Raw genomic sequence first — 18,692 nt, 5'->3', positions numbered from 1 at the left:
TTTAATTTTGATGTTTTTTTATACGATTTTCATCGTGATATAATCATAAAATTAATTAATTGATTGAGTTGTTTCCAAGCGAATTATCTTTATTTACATAATTAATTACAAATTTAACGATAAACTGTAATAATACAATCCTTTTTCTACACTTGTACTTTACATGTTTCTATAATTATACGTATAGAACCCTAGTGGATATTGTAATTCAATTACTTAAGGATAACGTATGTAAATATGATTTTATTTATTAATTTACCTATTTTGGGAAAATCAAAAGAACTCCGATACACATACATATTATTAACTCAGGAATATTGATACTCGTAAATCATCTAAGCCTGATAAAACGTAATGATCAACGATTATTGACGCAATCCGTGCGCTTTTCAATATGCACTCTTCGTACAGGTGCATATGCGCATTATTCATTGTACCGATCAATAAAACCTGAGCGATAGAACAAGTAAAAAGGAATTAAATGTTTTCTCATTAAGACCTCTGATCCAAAAACATTGTTTACTAAAATATGCTCTTACTGCTTCGTGGCGTTTTGCTTCGCAAAAGAATTTCGAATTTCTTACAATTGTTTATGTTGCTTTATTTTCTATTACGCGATCAAGCCTGTTATTTTAAGTGTTAAAAGTTCCATCAATGAGAAACTATGCGATTTCAGTGTATCATGAAAGTAATTAATATGTGTTAAATGTACATATTTATAGAGATATTATATGCTAATTACAGTGAAAATTATATGCAACAGCTAGCCCTTACTTTAAGCAATTATCATTTCAGGTAACTTATGTGATAAACATAATGTTGAATCACTGTTGAATGTGGCTCTGAAGCTATACAAAGTTTCTGATTAATTGTTTGTATCATAATGTATAATAACCAATTTGTGATATCTATTGATGACCACATGAAAGTAATATATACGAAAATACCAAAGGAAACCAATACCACTACTTGTGTTACAATTATGGCCAATACGCATACTAATTGATGCCTGGCTGATAAAAAAAAATGTATATGAATTAAAGAGCAATTATAACTGTACACAATACACATACAAAGTAAAAACTATCCATAAATGTTTTATATATAACTTTATGAATAATTAAGACAGACTGACATTTATGGACAATCTTGTGAAGTTTTTAATAAAAAGAACATTTCCTAATCTACCGACATTACAAACCTTTGAGCTAGCAATCACAAAAACTAAATATAAGCGATTAATACCTACTCATACAATAAAAGAAAATCCAAAGACTGGTATCTCTTTTAGAGCTAAGGTATGCTGTAAATAGAAAAAACATGCAGTAGAAAATAAGCATGAAAAGTCTCAATATTTGTCTAACTCTATTATGTCATATGCAACCAAGCAAAGGACAATATATGTCAAATACCAGTTCCACAGACGTATAAAAATTTGATAAATGTAAAAATAAAAAAAAATTCATTGAAGTTCAAACAAAATAAGTCATTACATGAACAAAAGAAAGCAATGACAGCTCAAACGAGACCAATAACTAGGAGTATTACCAGGAAAGGTACATAGTCCAATAACTTAAGGAATATTACAGTATAATTTTTAATGGACGTACATTTTCAATAGATGTATTTAATTTCTTCAATGTCTACCTTATATGCTATACTACTGAAGAATTTAGATACCGATTATTTAACAGCATAACACAATCATATGATTTGTCGAAATTATAAGTTTTGTAATAAATACTTCCAGTAGTACAGGCATAATGTTATGTATTATTAATTGTTAAACTGAATATGTAGATTAAAAGTCAATATACATAAGCCCCCATGAATAAATATATTAATCCATTAATGTGGGGAAAGGATATAATATTTGTATAAAATGACTGCATGTTACGACCTTTTTATCAAATCTACAAAAAATTAAATGTATGTACAAATTAACTTGAAGATATGATTATGTTGAATAATTCTTTTCTAACTTACTGCCTAGATTAATATTTAAAGTAAAATTTTTAAATATACAAAAGGACACTTCCATGTACACAATTTGTGTACAATTACTTTCATATGACACATTTTATTACATCTGTGAATGCTTTATATAAAAATATTTTAGAAATATCAAAATTAATTAAATTATGTAATATTTTAAATATTGCATCCATACATAAAAATTTATATTCTGTTCTTAAGGACGTTATCAATCTTGTACCTGGGTATATATGTATACTACTTATAATTAGAAACCAAAAATATTGAAGATTATGTACTATCATAGAATAAAATATTTTATATAATTATTTATCATTATTTTAATAATGACGTAAGTTATCCTTTTGAGCTTCATAAAAACTGTATCTCTTACACAGTTGCCGTTTTGCAAAATGTGTTCACATGAATTGATAGGAAACTATTAAGTTAAAATAACTCATAACAGGTTCGTGTAAACATTAGTATTTATTGGCACCTTTTATCAAATTATCAATATCAAAAATAATATTTTACCAAAATGTAACGCATAAATTATGCCCATCCCTCGATATACAAAAAGGATCCACTTTATTATAATATAAACGATTACACTAATTGCAGTAAGTAACAGCATAATGAACAAAAATAGAACAACCTAAAAAAAAGAAACAAATAAAATAAAAAATTCAGAAATTAATTAAATAAATATGTACATAATAAACACATAACTGTTTATTCGCAATTTAACCGATATACAAGTAATAAAAACGTTGCAATAGTAACTAATAATAATACAAAAAAAATATTGCATTCATACATTGTGTAAATCGAGAGACTGGCATAATATTACCTTACTAATTTTACAAAATAAAATATTCCTCATAAAGCAATCATAATAGGCTAACGCATATTTTACTACAACTTAATGAAAACATCGAAAATAATTAATGGCTTCTTAATATAACATGAAAATATAGAATATATAAACTATAAATGACTACAACATACTACGTTCGATAATGTTTTCAGGATATATGTAATTAAATTACATTAGCAAAATGAAATAAGTAATAACAATATCGACAATAGTAAAGGATGTTGCTGTAGGAATCAAGTTAGTAGAAACTACTAAAATATAATTTATCACATATAGAAAAGAAGGTCTTACGATTATTGGAAGCTAGGATACATACTGTTTCTTAAATATTATAGCATCAGGAAGTTAAAGATAAACAAATAAAAACAATAATTAATAAACGCATACGCGTATGTCAAAATAATGGAATGCTGTCAGTCATCATCGAATCGTTACTGTGTAGTTTTTGACAGTCCACAGCCGGATTATATACATGCAGCCGCATTATGTTTCAGCGCATGACAAGTAACTTAAATATATTAGATATATAAATCAGGTTCTAATGGAAACATAGCATGAATTAACAAATATATATGAAATGAATGTGCGTAATTGCTATACATTTTATAAAGTAATTTCTCAGAGTAATACATAACGTATCCGTTGAAAGTAATACATTACTTGAATAAAGTTATTACTTTATTCATTTAATAAAGTTATTATTACTTTGAAAAACTATTTAAATGAAACAGAAGGTCATGATGCGTATCCACATATACGCTTTCGCTCTATATTTTTATATACGTTTTGTTATTTGTAGTCACTAAAAATTTTATGTTTCTTTCCAAATACTATCTAGTAAAAAGATTATTTTTTATGTACAAGTACCTACCCCTCAAAGATAAAATATTGAATCTGTACATATATTTGTTAAAAAATGTATGCTTCTTTCTTTCATTCCAAATATCAGAAATTAATAAATATCTCTTCAGTTTCACTACATTAATTCTTGAGACACTTTATCAATGTATGCGAGTAAATTAATCCACGAATACAGCCCGACCCTCGTTAACTAAAAGCTGATCAATATGAATATCCTTATCTGTGCTAACATTTATTAATTTCAAACCCAGTACCGTGTCGGCTGGGGAAAGTCCGTCCGCCTTTGATTCGACAACTACAGAAACGAAATTTTTTTCCACAACCAATTCTTGAAACCTTAAACTGTCCTCAACAGACCAATCAACGTTAATGGGTCGTATGCCTGTTTGAATAATTACCAAGATATAAAAAATAAAATGCATATGTCTAGGAAATTAAAAAATATAAAATATACGATAAAGAAAATTAGTCGATTACATACCAGCAAGTCTTGCTTTAATAGCTTGATAAGGCAATTCTAAGAACTGACTTTTTAGAGGTTGCAATTTATGTAGCGGAAGTACCGACACATCTCCAAAATCACAAAAATAAACGCTAACCATTTTTTCCTTGATTATACTTGAAATGCACACCCTTAAAAGTAATTAAAAAAATACATATTAGAATAAATGTACTAGAATATTCTAATAAAAAAATGCAAGAGAACAACTCCAAAAAATTATTTATTTTATTCGTACCTATACCAATGGCCATCAATGTGTTCAGCGGCATAAAGCTTGCCTTGTCTCACTGTCTCTGATGTTGGGATAGGACCTTTGTACATACGACAAGCTTCTTGCAGTTCAATCATCATATTCTGTAAATACAACAAGCAATTGGTTCAAGTTTTACAATTTAATTTTATCAAGTTTCCCATTACAGTACATCTATATTATAAAAATTGGTATTTAGATTGTAAACTTACTTCTAAGGATTTCTTATCCTCGAATGGCTGGACAGTAAAATTTCCAGGATGAGCAGCCATTGTTACGTGCACGTCAAAATACTCGCCAAGTGCCGATATTTTTGGTGGCTTTAGAGACCTGACTTCGTTCTCCTCGCATCCAACAAGTTTTGAACTGATACGTTCAATACGTTTCCTTGGTTTTATATTATTATTTCCATCACCTTGTGATCTAAAAATTAAAAACAATTATTATTTCTATCACCTTGTGATCTAAAAATTACAAACAAACATCATTCCAATCCCCATATCAACATCTAGATATTTATATTATACCTAGTTAGCTCGTCTTCGAGAGCCAAAGTGTTATTGATGGAAACAAGCATATTACTCGGTTGAATTCGTTTAAATAACTCTACGACTGGCACATTATTTTTCGATGACACTACTTTAACAAGAAGTGGATCTCCACTGGGGGCGAGCTCCTTAAGCTTCGCAATCATCTTTTCATTGAACATTGAACTATCAATGTTATGAAGATGCACCTTCAAAGCCTATTATACAAATGCGTGTAAGTAATATATTTTCTATGTGCAACATTGTCGCGCGCAAATTTTTCAAAAAAAAGATGAATTACCTGAGCCGGGTATTTTGCTAACATATCAGATAACTTTTCCAGGGACAACAGATTGTTCTTGTATGTACTGACAGTTTTGCCAAAATCAATTAAGTATGCTTTCAATTGATCGCGAAAGTGATTCACAATTCTTCCTCTGTACCAATTATTATTTACCGATACAAAATATGTTTTATTCTCGTCAATTTCCGTTACCTTACAATTTTCAATCTCTTCTGCATTTAATCCGGTAGATACCAACCGATGTAATAAACGAACTAAAATCTTCATACTTTCGGACTTTACTTGCACGAAAACATTGCCATCCTTTTCTATGTGTGAAATAAGCACTTCTGACAGTTGCCCCCCCTGTAAATAATACAAAATTATTTTACAAGAACACTTTTATCACAAATACTACTATTATGAAGTCCAATACAAACAATGTTCAACTTAGAAGCAGCGCTAGTTTGTTGCACTATTTGTTTAGATAATTCAATATTCAAGTTAACATCATCTGGTCCGTGAGTATCTTGAAAGACCACTGTTGTGTATGGTCCATTCTTATCTTTATCCCGACTGATCACCTCAACGAACAATGAAGGATAACCAATTAGACATTTTTCAATTTGACCCAAGATACTATCACACTCGGAAAAGTCTTCAAAACCATACAGGCTTAATCTCAGTGCCTAATATAACATCAAATTATAAGTAAAATAGATATCTTTGCTCATTCTACATATGTACATAAAATAATGTCGTAATACCTGAGCCGGAAGCACGCAAAACGTTTTGTCTAATGCTTGTAATCTATTTGCATGGAAAGTGTCTTCACCACCGAGGTCGATAAAGAAAACTGTAGCCATTTCAGTTAGAGCATTGTACTCGATACAACGCACCCTGTGCCAGTAGTCATCGTCAAAAACGACGTAGTAATTACCAACTTCAATTGACAATGACTTGCCAGAGGATACTAATTTCTTATAATACTGAGTCATTTCCATAGTCATAATATCGAACTGGTCCTGTACGAAAATAATATATATATATATATGTTTTTAAAAAATTTATATTTTTATAAGGAGGACAAAGTTATAAAACATTCAAAAACTTACACTGTATGTTTCTCCTACGAGTCTAGCCCAAATCTCAATAGTACTTATAACGAACGTGACAGTCACTGGCCAAATATCTTCTTCAGGTAATTGCGGTGGTTCGGGAGCAGCAGGTCCAATTGGATGTAATCGAATTTGTTCAGTTTTGGTTGATTTGACATTTCTCACCTAAAGATAAATGCGTGATGTAATGTTATTATTTCGTTGACAAATTCATGCATTTAACATTAATGCAATAAATTCCTTTCTTACCCTTTCCGTTGATGAAACGTATCTTCGCAAAATCACGGAATTGTCAACTCCTTTTTCCGACACTATAGCTGGACATTCGTCAATAATTTGCTCCCAGTTCCCTGGTAATATTTCTCTATATTGTTGTTTGTAATATATAGGCACCTGGTGCATGAAGATACCATTCGGATGGGCATCTATTATAAATAGAATTCGATCATTTATTATATGTTTATTTTTAGTTTCATTGAGTCTGAACGGGGACCCATATTTTTCGCTAAGATCAAGCAAAGCCAATTTTGCTGCAATTTTTTCTGCTTCGTCTTCTGAACGTGCTTCGTCGGGGTAACTGGAGTATCCATGAGGCCCAATCTAGAAAAATATTCATATATTACATATTTGTATAACAATGCTATTGTTTAAAGCTTATATTAAATTTCTACAAACCTTAACTTGCGCAAATACCGCCCGTTCCTTTGCATTCTTAATTGCTGTAGGACAAATCTGATACAAAGGATCTGGAAGATTTAACATAGCAGTTTTCTTTTTTAACTCTTCCCGTGGATCGATTGATTGTGGTTTTGATATATTTTTTCTAACACTAGTTAATGAAGGCGTTGATTGTTGAAATTGGGTAATTTTACTGTCAGCTGAAACTTGACCAGGTGAAAGAGGCGACGAAACCTCGGATCGTGGAGGACTCGATGGAATACTGGTAGGTATATTAAGCAATGAGGGTATGGTAGGATTAACTTTGAGCCTTTCACGAAGATTATAAGGTTTTGCTTTAGGAAAAATATCCACATTGTTATTAACAGTCTTTGGTTTCTGATTTATCACAGGTGCTACCATTTTTTCATTGCTCTTATTATAGGTATCAACTTTAGCCTTATTAAAACTTTGGTTTGATGATACAACTGCACTTGTTTGCCTCTCTTTTAATTTCTGAAAATATGTAAAAATAAATAAAATATTTCTACAAAAAAAATGATACATACAACATTTGAGAGTACCACTTACTTTACTTGGAGATGTTGGTGGCGCAGCATGGATGTATCTTGGTTTTTCATTATTTTGATATACAGTAATTTTTGTTGGCTGCATTGTCAAGCCTGCATTTTCCCTATATAACATGAATATGTATTTCATGAATAAAAATGTTATATATACTAAATTAATTTGAACCCATTCACTACACCAGAATTAACTAATAATGATATTTATGTTACCTACTATTTATTCCACTGATAAATAATCTATATGGCATAAATAGGAACAGGTATACGCATTCTAGTGTATAGATACTGGTGTAGGAATCAGTAGCTAAATATTTGTATACATACACATGTTCAAAAATAAAATTAATATAATACCATACCTTGAAAGCATATGAGTGGTATTAATAGCAATTTTTGCAGGACGAGGATATCTTTTTGTCATTACGGGCTGACGATTTGGTATTGAATTGCGAGTATTCATCTACAATAAAATTAACATGTTAAATAAATACTTTTATAAAATACAATTACATATGTAAAAACATTTAAACACCAGTTTCTTAGGTTTCTTGGTTGTTGTTTTTTGCCGTGAAATTAATTTTGAAATATGTGCTGATTCAGAAGTCGGTATAGCCTCTATAAAATAGTCCCCTCCTCTATCACAAGTTTTAATACCAGGAACAGTGTTTAAAAAAGAAATTAGGGAAGAATATCCAAGCTTCTTAAATGGTATGCTCTCATCAAGAAGCATCTTATAATCTTCTGCAAAAATTTTAATCAGTCAGATCAATGCAAAAACAAATCAAATTTAAGAATTCAGTAATATCTATGTATTTTACTTACTACTTAAGTTGTCCAATTTAAGACCACCCTTCGAAGACATAAGACATGCCCGTATATTTTTTACTACCTCGTCCTTGTCCATTACTTCTATTTTATATAGTAAATTTTAATAATAGAAAATAATATATGTAATTTACTGCAATAATAACCGTTATCCTGCAAATGTTTATTAACATTATTATAAATGCGTTACTATATAACAAAAATAAAACTAATTAATATTAATAATTAAGAACTAAAATTATTAATAATTAATTAAAATAATGATCGATAATAAATTTTATTATTTCATTTACAGTATACATATGTTTTTAATTAGAAATCAAATGTCATGCATTTAATGTGTTATACATCAATCACTGTGTTACATAGTTGTTTATCATTTTTAAGAGAAAGTAGTTAAATGGAAGTTCACAACACATTCATATCTATAGTAAAGATCTAATAAATAAATAGTAACAATAGCAAATTAAAAAAAAATATGAATGCACAATAAATTAGAATTTCACAGTTGTAGTTGCGAATGTATAACTCGGCAAACGCCGGTAAATCACGGTCACGTCGGTATTCTAGAATGCATCAAAATTGATAAACTTGTCAAATAAATTCGAAACCCATTTTTATTAATTATTTGAAACACTAAAAACGCAGAAATTCTTATTGAAAGATGCGTTAAAATGCTATTAATATTTTAATGTATCTTTAACAAACTTCTATTCACAATTTCTTGTTCCCATTTACTATTCCGTTGACAAAAATTTTTCATTGTGTAATTACTATTCACAACACGTTTTGGCTGCAAGGAATTTAATATTGAAATTTATTTAAATTAGAGCAAAGATATGGCACCTCCTATAAAATCACTATATGCATTTCGATACAATATAAATTCAAATACATTTGACAAGTAAAATAATAGAAATCTTGTAACTATATAATTCAACAAAATCTGGCACGGCTATTAGAAGTCTGATTGCTCAATATTAACGTTGTTCAATTACATATGTAGTTTTATCGAAAATTTAAGGAGTACAACGTGTAGTCGAAGTGTTCTAACAACTTATTTCGACAAAATAAATGCATGACGAACTTGACATCATACAAATTGATATAAAACCAATTATAGTCCCAGATGACATGTAACGAACAGACAAACTTGTATTGTAACGGCACTGATAACAAAGGTATATCGAACTACGTTGTAGATACATAAAACTTGCTATCCGCAGAATATAGTATCAAATACATGCGAAAGAATGAATTTGAATACTCATGTAATCATTGTCAATCAAAACCTATGTGCAATTTGCCATGGAATGAAATACTGTGGAATACTTAGCGCAAAAAAATTTAGGCCACCGTTATAGGTATACATATGTAAAGAATTCGAGGCATACCTTCTTTTTTCAACTGTAGCACATATAGAAAAAGTCACAAATAAGTTCACTTCGAAACTTCAACGAAACTTGATCACTTCCTGCGGAGATCGATCAGTATTTGGCAACGACTTGAATATTTCTAACATTCCCTCCTGTTTATCTCTCACCAAGAGACCTGTTTCTGAGCTCCATTACACCTCTGTAGAGTGTAGTCCAACCTATCGCCAACCAAAGCAAAACGGAATTATTTATACGGCCAATCAGATTCCTCCGTTCTCCTACATGCTACATTTCGACGGACTAATCAGCGGACAGGAAAAAAAGGGCGGAACGTTCAACGAACAATACATCGATTGATAATACTTATAATTTTTAATTGAAATTGGCAAATATTTGATTTAATCGAGGAAATAAGTTGAAATATATGATTATTAATTGCAATTAACGATTGAGGTTTTAATTAAATACTGATTCAGATCATATTCAGATAAGAATAAAGAAAAATTGTGTTTCTCAGGAATTCTTTTTATTTGAAAAATCGGACTTTTTATTACTAATTGTATTCTTTTTATTTAAAAACATGCAGAAATGTGTAAGCTATAGCCGTTTACCTGAGAACTTTCCAAAAAATAATGAGGTAGTTAGCTTCACTTGGTTTATGGCTATCTGAAATCGTGAGGAAAAATATTCCTTTTATTGATAGTCTTGTCTTTGATCGAAGGATTTTTCTCAGAAGGCGATACTCAGATGAAAAAATCCTTCATTCAAGAAGAAGTTTTTTGTCTGCGACAAAAGTTTCAAATATTTCGTCCAAATTCGTACAATATCCTGACCACCGTGATATTGAAAATGCAGTTTTGAAAAACGTGTTTAAAGTTACAATTTATGTTTACTCTTAGATGTTTAGTTTTACATTTTACATGAAATGTGAATTAAAAATTTATTCTCGTCTTCTCAGTCTAATAAACTAAATTACATATCATACTAAAAATTTTCTAGTCCTTAAAAATAATACCTATATTCCTCTGTACCGTAAAGTTTAATGACCATAAAAAGTAAAACTTTTCAAAGTCCCAAATTCTCTTTAGTTTTAGTTACTTTTGCTTTAAAAAAATTAGGAAGCAATTAAACTTTCTTTATAACAATTATTGAAGCAAATTCTTTTTTAATTTCACACTTATTTAAAAGATCCTTCACCAAGATTCTTTTCAATCGATTGCATATGATTTTAATCAGGTATACATTAAAATTAAATCGCTCGCATCTGCTATTATTACATAATATTAAACTATATACATATACGCATCTTTTTCATAAATTAATTTTTACAATATTAAATTAATAGTCGCTATGAATTTACTGCATTAAAGTATACAAAATACATATGAAATATCCAACAAAATATTAATTAATAAAGACAAGATTTATATATCGTGATATAAACTTAGTTCTGATAGTGTCCGAATATTTTCGTGACATGAAGATGAGTGTACTTTCCGTTTTTCTTTTATTAGTTAAATAACCACGTATCGTATATAAATATTTCTTACGTTTTTGTAAACTACACACTTCATAGTAACATACGTGAAACTTCTTTTTGTTCTCATTGTTCACGTTTCTGAACTACGGAATATAATATTCAAAACTATAGTGGAGTCCGAATATTTTCGTGACCGACTGTATGTATTAACGAATGCTGATGTCTGGTTTGAGCTAACATTAAAATTTGTACTTTTCAGTCAGATGCCGGCCAAATGTTTTAGCGAAAAAAACGTGTCGAGGGAAAAATGTCCATGGATTGTCGCAAGGATAATGAAGGTTTGAAGCATAAAGCAATGTAAATATCTTTTGCTTTTCTGTTCTATTGACCCGAAAGCGGAGAAAGGATACTTTCCCCGTTTCCGATACTTAAGGACGTGCAATAAAAGTCAATCAACACGTGGCTCTTGGAATTTTCAGATAAGAATGCACTGTTTAGTCGTGCGCGCTATTCAAAACCTTCTTAGAGACTTGAAGTTATTTAAGACGATACATGTACATATTTGAATTGTTTGTTTATCTTAGCCAGATAAGATCTGTATGTATCAGTAAACAGAATGGTAAAAAGAATTATGCTATTTTTTTACGCTTCTTAGCGATGTAATCACGTTTTCAACCATTTAAAATCTTATTAATTTATTTAATTCCGCAGCCTAATGTAATTAAAAAAATGATTTTACCGCAATTGCCTAAAATATTGCTGCTTAAATCGAATGTTCGCTGTACAATCAGAATAAATTTCGAATGATCATTGTGTCATTGCGGTACAAATGGAATTAAATTTATACTGTAGCGAAGCGAAAGGAGATGAAAACAAAAGCTATCGACCATTTTTATAGCCGATTCTAGATCGATCGTAATCGGCTGGATCGCGACCGTAGCTTCGTCAAACATCGAAAACGCAGCATTCGTTAGTTACCAAATCGTTAAAGTTTTTTGATCTTTGAATATATTATCGTTACAGATCCACCTTAATTGCCCGGTAAGCCGGTAACTTCTGGTAGGCACGGGCCTCCCGCAGTACAAAGTTGTTTAATTTGATCAAAATTTATTTCGTTGCTAACCATGGATGTTAGCAAGGAAATTGATCAAAGTTAATCCTATAACTCCATGTCATGCTCTAATCAAAATATATCTCCTTTTACTTCAGGAATCCTTATATCCTCTGCATTCCGAATTTATTTCAACGATCGACAACACCCATACCCTTACAATACATATAAATACGATACATATTATAGATTGCTGCTTTTAAATTGTACTTAATTTTTTTTTATTTTACTCGAGAATCATTGAAGTTAAAAAATAATGTTATTATACCCGTTTGACAAAAAGATACTTGTATCGCGATGCTTGTGTGATGAATACCAACTGTACATGTAATTCAATAGGAACAATCAGACGACGACATTATCACGATACTATTTCTCGTGTTGAACTTTGTATCGCATACGCGCATCTCAACGCAGATATCTTTGTGTAAAACAGATCTTATTCTCTAGGCGAAAATGCGTTTGGTTAGCACATGGCCAGCAGATTTTGCACACAATGGTATTTTCCCAAATGTCAGAGGGACTCGGTATATTTCGTTTTAAGTTTAGTACTTCAATGGTCACTGTGAATAGAGAAGTGATGCACGTGTTCGAGGCGACAGATTGCTTCAAGACCTCAGACCGCTCTTTCTTTAATAAAACTTTATTGTAGGTACTAGGCCAGAGGTATGCGTCACGTGTCCCTTCGGCACTCGGGTGTACCTACATAGATACACAGATGTAAACAGATGTACAATATCGCTTCCAATAGAATTAGTCACTCTACATCATCGATCAAATGCTCGTTAATCGCAATTAGGGTTATCCGGTACAATAATTATCCCTTCAATCTTTAGGGTTAAGAGGGCACAAATTCAAAAACGGGAAATTAAAAATCAATACGATTCTTTTGGTACAAAATATTCTGGGAAGGTATAACAATTACGTACAGTCGATCACGAAAATATTCGGACACCACTATAGTTTTGACTATTATAATCCGTACTTCAGAAATGTAAACAATGAGAACAAAAAGAGGTTTCACGTATGTTACTATGAAGTGTGTAGTTTACAAAAACGTAAAAAATATTTGTTTACGATAAGTAGTTATTTAACTAATAAAAGAGAAACGGAAAGTACACTCATTTTCATGTCACGAAAATGTCACGTAACATTTTCAAATTAGAAAAATCCTTGGTAAACACCTGTTTAAAATATTGCGCGCCAGGGTGGACGTTCGACTTTTAAATTTTCTTTGCGGCAGTTACCGTAGTAGTTTTAATTAAGAAACAAACGGTAAAATAATTAATTAAATACTCATAGCTTATTTTTTAAATATTTTCTAGATTTTACTTATATCAAACACTATATCAAATAAATCTTGTAGATTTTCATATATCTATGTTTCATGTGAGTGATTTTGGATTTAAAGTATCATGCAATAGAAAGCGTTACTTTTAGAACTTTGTAATAAAAAAATACACATTTTTTAGTCTCTAATTCTCCAGTCATAAAGAAATAATCAAAATACATTATAATTTTCATAATTGAAAAACGAAAGTTTTAATAGTCAATAAATTATAATATATTTGAAAAGATCGATTTTATAAGCATTTCAGTACTTGTATACTCAATACTTGTATACTCAATTTTTAATTCGTCGTATTTCAAGTGATTATAAAACTCGAAAGTTCAAAAAGAATCGTAGTGCGCATTTTTTATCCTATATTTTCATTACTTTATGTAATGCTTTTCGTCTAAACGACTTTACTGTACAGCATCGAATTGTGTGGACATTTTTGAAAGTGAAACCGTCTCGAAGATATATTAGAACAAAGTGGTTTAAAAAAAATCGTAAAAACATTAACTAGCAACACGTGCTGGATATTGTGCCGCTACACGGCCATTGCTCGCTTGCCTCTTCTCAACAATGCCATAGTTAAGCGGGAGCGGAACTTACAGTACTATTCCATGGGATCCTCATTTTTCAATTTGACCATATAATGAGGAAATAATTTTACTGAACAAAAAAAGATTAATTTGATGTTGATACACATCTTAGCATTATTATTATTTATTCCGTAAATTCACATAAATAGAAATAAATTTTAGTGTGAAAAATACGTTTCCGATCATTATTAACCACCGATAAAATAGTACATACTTATACAGATTCTTCACTACTTTTATTTATCTCAAAGGGAATAATAAAATAATGGCACTTTACATTCATTTATATGACTAATAGAAATGTATAAAAATAAAAACTTAAAATATAATAAGAATAAGGAGACATGGACAAGAATTAACTCATTTTATACTTATCAATAAAAATTTATTACAAAACTTTATGATAAATCAATTCACGATGAGTCAGTAACCATTTGTACTCAAATTATGATTGTACAACAGCATTAAAAAATTTTGTATCATTATTCAAAATAATTTTTCGCTACTAAATTGTATTGGCCTCTAGGCTCAACGTCATATGTATAAAATACAACAAATAATACAAAATAGAAATACTGTTTGAAAGGAACGTCTTCGTTTTAATCATAAAATAGTTTAGAGTGCAAGTAATTAGTTCTGACTAAAAATATTTCTTATGCCTACAGTAATTGTAGAAATTATTATAAAGATTTTTAGAAGTAACCGCTTTGTAAAATAAGGAAAATTTTAAAACAAAACAAAAATTAACATTGATACAAATAATTAAAGAAGAATAAAATGATAAACTAATATAGATTATTTTTTAGGGACCACAGTCTACTTGATCTGCAGTACAGCTACAGTCTCCTCATCTTTGATTTTTAGCGAATCGTTCTGCTCCAATATATGCAGAAGCTCTGGATTATCAATCTTCAAAAACATTCCAATGTTCTTTTCAGTTAGATTCATATGCATATACAGTGATTCATATTAGTATTCTGTCACCTTTTAAAACATAATAACTTTTCTAAACGTAAATGAAATTATGTGTATTTTTTTAGATGTTAAAAGACTAGTTTACTATATGATATCTACAAACTTTTTTTTAAATTGCAATTAGATCTAATGGAAAAAAAGAAACTCCCTTTTTTAAATCTTTTATTTGATTTTTTAATGGAAGCTGTATGTAATGCAAAATCTTTACTACTTATATGCATGCTGAAAATTTCGTCGATATCAATTAACATCGCTGCGAGTTACACACAATTAAAGATAGTGAAAAACACAGTTTCCCAAAAATTTTGATCAAAACCATTGAGAAACAAAGATTCTGACATCTTACCATATCTGCAACTTGAGTATGTGTCAACAGATTTCAAAAAAATGTTCATTATGTATACAAGATTAAAGAAAAGGATTTTGGTTATTAGATAGTAAAATAGTCCCTCCTAACATTTCCATAAAGGTGTCCGAATAATAATGTAAGTCACGCCAGACATGAATCAACGGGAAGAGACGATCTCGTAACATTTGTGTCTGCTCTTGTGGTGAAAAAATTGCCAGCATCGTGGCAATAAAAGGTCCTCAGCTTTGTATATGAACAGTTTGTTGAACAGGAATAGAAGCAAAAATTGTCATTATTTGATTCGTACTACACGTATCAGAAGTACATTTATAATTTGATGATCAGTTAGGAATTGAACAACCATTACTACTGGACCGGCCGGGAGATGACTTTCTATACTTGCAGCAACTTGTTTGTTGACCTACAACATCTGTGACTTACGAATAATAGAATTAATGTCCATTAAAACTTTTTTACGTATAACAAATCTAGCAGACAAGCGTCACCCAGATCTTAAAAAACTGCAGAAATTAACTATTATAATTTCTCATCATATTTGACTAAATATGATAAATATGAAAGTAATGACTATTACTTTCTGATTAGTATTAGTCCCATATTTTTCAAACCTTGCTTAAAGAGTGCCCATATTTATCGTTAGGGATAAGCAGAGCAAATTTTTCTGCAATTTTTTTCGCCTCGTCTTCTGAACTTGCTTCGTCAAGATAATTGGAATATTCATGAGGTCCAATCTGAAAAATATTTATGTATTATATGTCCATATAACTTTTTGCTTGAAACTTATATAAAATTTTTACAAACCTTAACTTGCACAAACACCATATGCTTCTTTGGAATTTTAATAGTAATAGTACCTATGTGATAAATAGGTTCTGTGAGATCTATCCCTGAAACTCATCTCTCTTTTATTATATAGTGATTCAGGAGAACGATTTCTATACTCTTTATAATAAGATTTATTATAACTATCCACATTGTTATTAACAGTTCTTGATTTCTTATATATTTTTTCATTGCTCCTATAATAGCTACCATATTTAGACTCATAAATAGTTTGATCTGGCCATACAGCTGTATTTATTTGTCTTTTCTTTAGTCTCTGAAAATATATAGAAATGTATCAAACAATTTTACAATTAAAATGAATCGTACAACATTTTAGAACTACTTACTTTACTTTCAGGTATTGGTGTTATTGGATGAACATATCTTGGATATTCATCATTTAAGAAAAAAGTAATTTTTATTGGTCGTGGATTTTCTATGGTGGCTGTATGTTCACTATGTAACATGTTCAAAGATTTACAATATAACTACTTAATGCATACTGATATTTATGTTGCTTATTGTGGCATTAATTAGAAGGCACTGCATTTGTAATCATATTTATACAAGTAGGTAATATACTTATGTGATATAAACAGGAATATTTTTATGTATAGAAGTGTTTAGGAAGGGTATGAGTACGCATGACAAAAAATATGTATATATAATTATAAATGAAGTCTCTTCCTGGGCTATAAAACCAAAAATAAAATAGATATAATATCATACCTTCCAATCATACGAGAGGTATCAATAACTCTTTTTATAGAACAAGGAACCTTTTTGGTGTTAGAAGAAACTGTTTCTGTTGAAGGAGGAACCTCTTTCATTGAAGGTACCTTTTTCATTGGAGAACAAACTGTTCTTGTGGGATGAGACACTTTTTTTGTATCGACAGGCTTATAAGTTATTAGTGACTTTCGAGTATTCACCTATAACAAAATATATTAAAACAATAAAAGTATAGAAACATGTTGAATTAAATAATTGCACAAAACATAACAACATATGTAAATATTTACATACCAATCTTTTAGGTTTCTTAGTTGTTGTCTTTTGCTGTGAAACTAATTTTGAAATGTGTGCAGACTTAGAAGTAGGTATAGCTTCTATAAAATATGCACCTCTTCTTTCACGAATTTTAATACCAGGAACAATATTTAAAAAATCATGTAAAGTAGGATATCCTAGCTTCTTAAATGGTATATCCTCATCAAGAAGCACATTGTAATCCCCTGAGAAGATTTTAATGCAAAAGTTATATACTAATCTACATTAATCCTTTGTGATCAAAGTATTTCCTTCCCTTTGATTTAAAATTTGTTATAAAATTGTAAAATTGTATGTATTATCTGTACTATATATGAAAGTAATGCAAATTAGATAAATATTAACTATTAATTCAAGAGATAATGTTGAGTCTTGCTCAATATAAATACGCAAAGGTTAAAAACGGATTAATATTTATTTATTCTTGTACTTACTGCATAAGTCATCAATTGTGAGACCACCCTTTGAAGCCATTAAACATGCTCGCATATTTTTTATTACTTCGTCTTCCATTATTTCTATTTTATATTGTAAATTTTAATAACAAAAAATGATATATATATATATAACGCACAGTTCTAATGACCAGTAGTAATTGTTATCCTGCAAATATTTATTAAAATTAATGCAAACGCGTTACGGTATAACAACAATAAAAATTACTAGATTTAATAATCCGGTAATGAATTTCATCTACATGCTTACTTAAGATCGAGGAGATACGTATTTAGTTAGAAATCAAATTTTATGTTTACGTGTTATATTAAGCACTGCAATAAGTAAATATTTAAACAAAAAGATGAACAAATAAAGATTCACAACACATTCATATTTATAATAACGATCTAATAAATGAACTGTAACAATAACAAATTCAAATAATAAATAGTTTCTAATGTATCAATTGACGATCGCACCGGTACATATTCTAGAACGTGACGAAGTGTATGAACTTGTCAAATAAATTCAAACAATTGAATTCAAACAAATTCATAGAAAAAATCAATTTCTATTAATTACTTGAAACAAAGAAAACACAAAGGTTTTCATTAGAATATATATTAAAAATTTCTTAATATTTTAATACACCCTTGTCCACTCGTAAGTGTTTG

General features: G+C 29.8%; 2 protein-coding genes across 2 annotated transcripts; both read right to left on the bottom strand.

Moving 5' to 3' along the window:
* Positions 1-2,441: 2,441 nt before the first annotated feature.
* Positions 2,442-10,025, bottom strand: LOC144471256 (tudor domain-containing protein 7A-like). Its single transcript, XM_078183133.1, has 16 exons — positions 9,859-10,025; positions 8,462-8,617; positions 8,172-8,380; positions 7,999-8,099; positions 7,641-7,743; positions 7,068-7,565; positions 6,642-6,992; positions 6,390-6,557; positions 6,042-6,299; positions 5,715-5,963; positions 5,293-5,640; positions 4,992-5,209; positions 4,677-4,887; positions 4,450-4,568; positions 4,194-4,345; positions 2,442-4,094 (listed from the first exon to the last, which is right to left on the bottom strand). Exons 2-16 carry the CDS (start codon positions 8,541-8,543, stop codon positions 3,871-3,873), a joined length of 3,291 nt encoding a protein of 1,096 aa, XP_078039259.1. The 5' UTR covers positions 8,544-8,617; positions 9,859-10,025; the 3' UTR covers positions 2,442-3,870.
* Positions 10,026-16,325: 6,300 nt separating this feature from the next.
* LOC144470936 (uncharacterized) lies at positions 16,326-18,108 on the bottom strand (the record flags this gene model as incomplete). Its single annotated transcript, XM_078182540.1, has 6 exons — positions 16,326-16,436; positions 16,507-16,804; positions 16,878-16,986; positions 17,260-17,462; positions 17,557-17,765; positions 18,015-18,108. Coding segments are annotated over 5 exons (876 nt in total), but the record flags the coding sequence as incomplete, so codon positions are not given.
* Between the last annotated feature and the right edge of the window lie 584 nt (positions 18,109-18,692).

Source organism: Augochlora pura, chromosome 6, assembly GCF_028453695.1.
Source record: "Augochlora pura isolate Apur16 chromosome 6, APUR_v2.2.1, whole genome shotgun sequence".
Lineage (NCBI taxonomy): Eukaryota > Metazoa > Arthropoda > Insecta > Hymenoptera > Halictidae > Augochlora > Augochlora pura.
This window is presented reverse-complemented; position numbering and strand designations above follow the sequence as displayed.

What these genes read in the sequence shown, in the direction of transcription:
- LOC144471256 (XM_078183133.1), bottom strand. Translation starts at nt 8,543, where the DNA reads ATGGACAAGGACGAGGTAGTAAAAAATATACGGGCATGTCTTATGTCT. An exon ending in TCGTAGGAGAAACATACAGT is followed by an intron (nt 6,300 to 6,389) that starts GTAAGTTTTTGA and finishes ATTTTCGTACAG; the next exon opens with GACCAGTTCGATATTATGAC. An exon ending in TATTAAAGCAAGACTTGCTG is followed by an intron (nt 4,095 to 4,193) that starts GTATGTAATCGA and finishes TTATTCAAACAG; the next exon opens with GCATACGACCCATTAACGTT.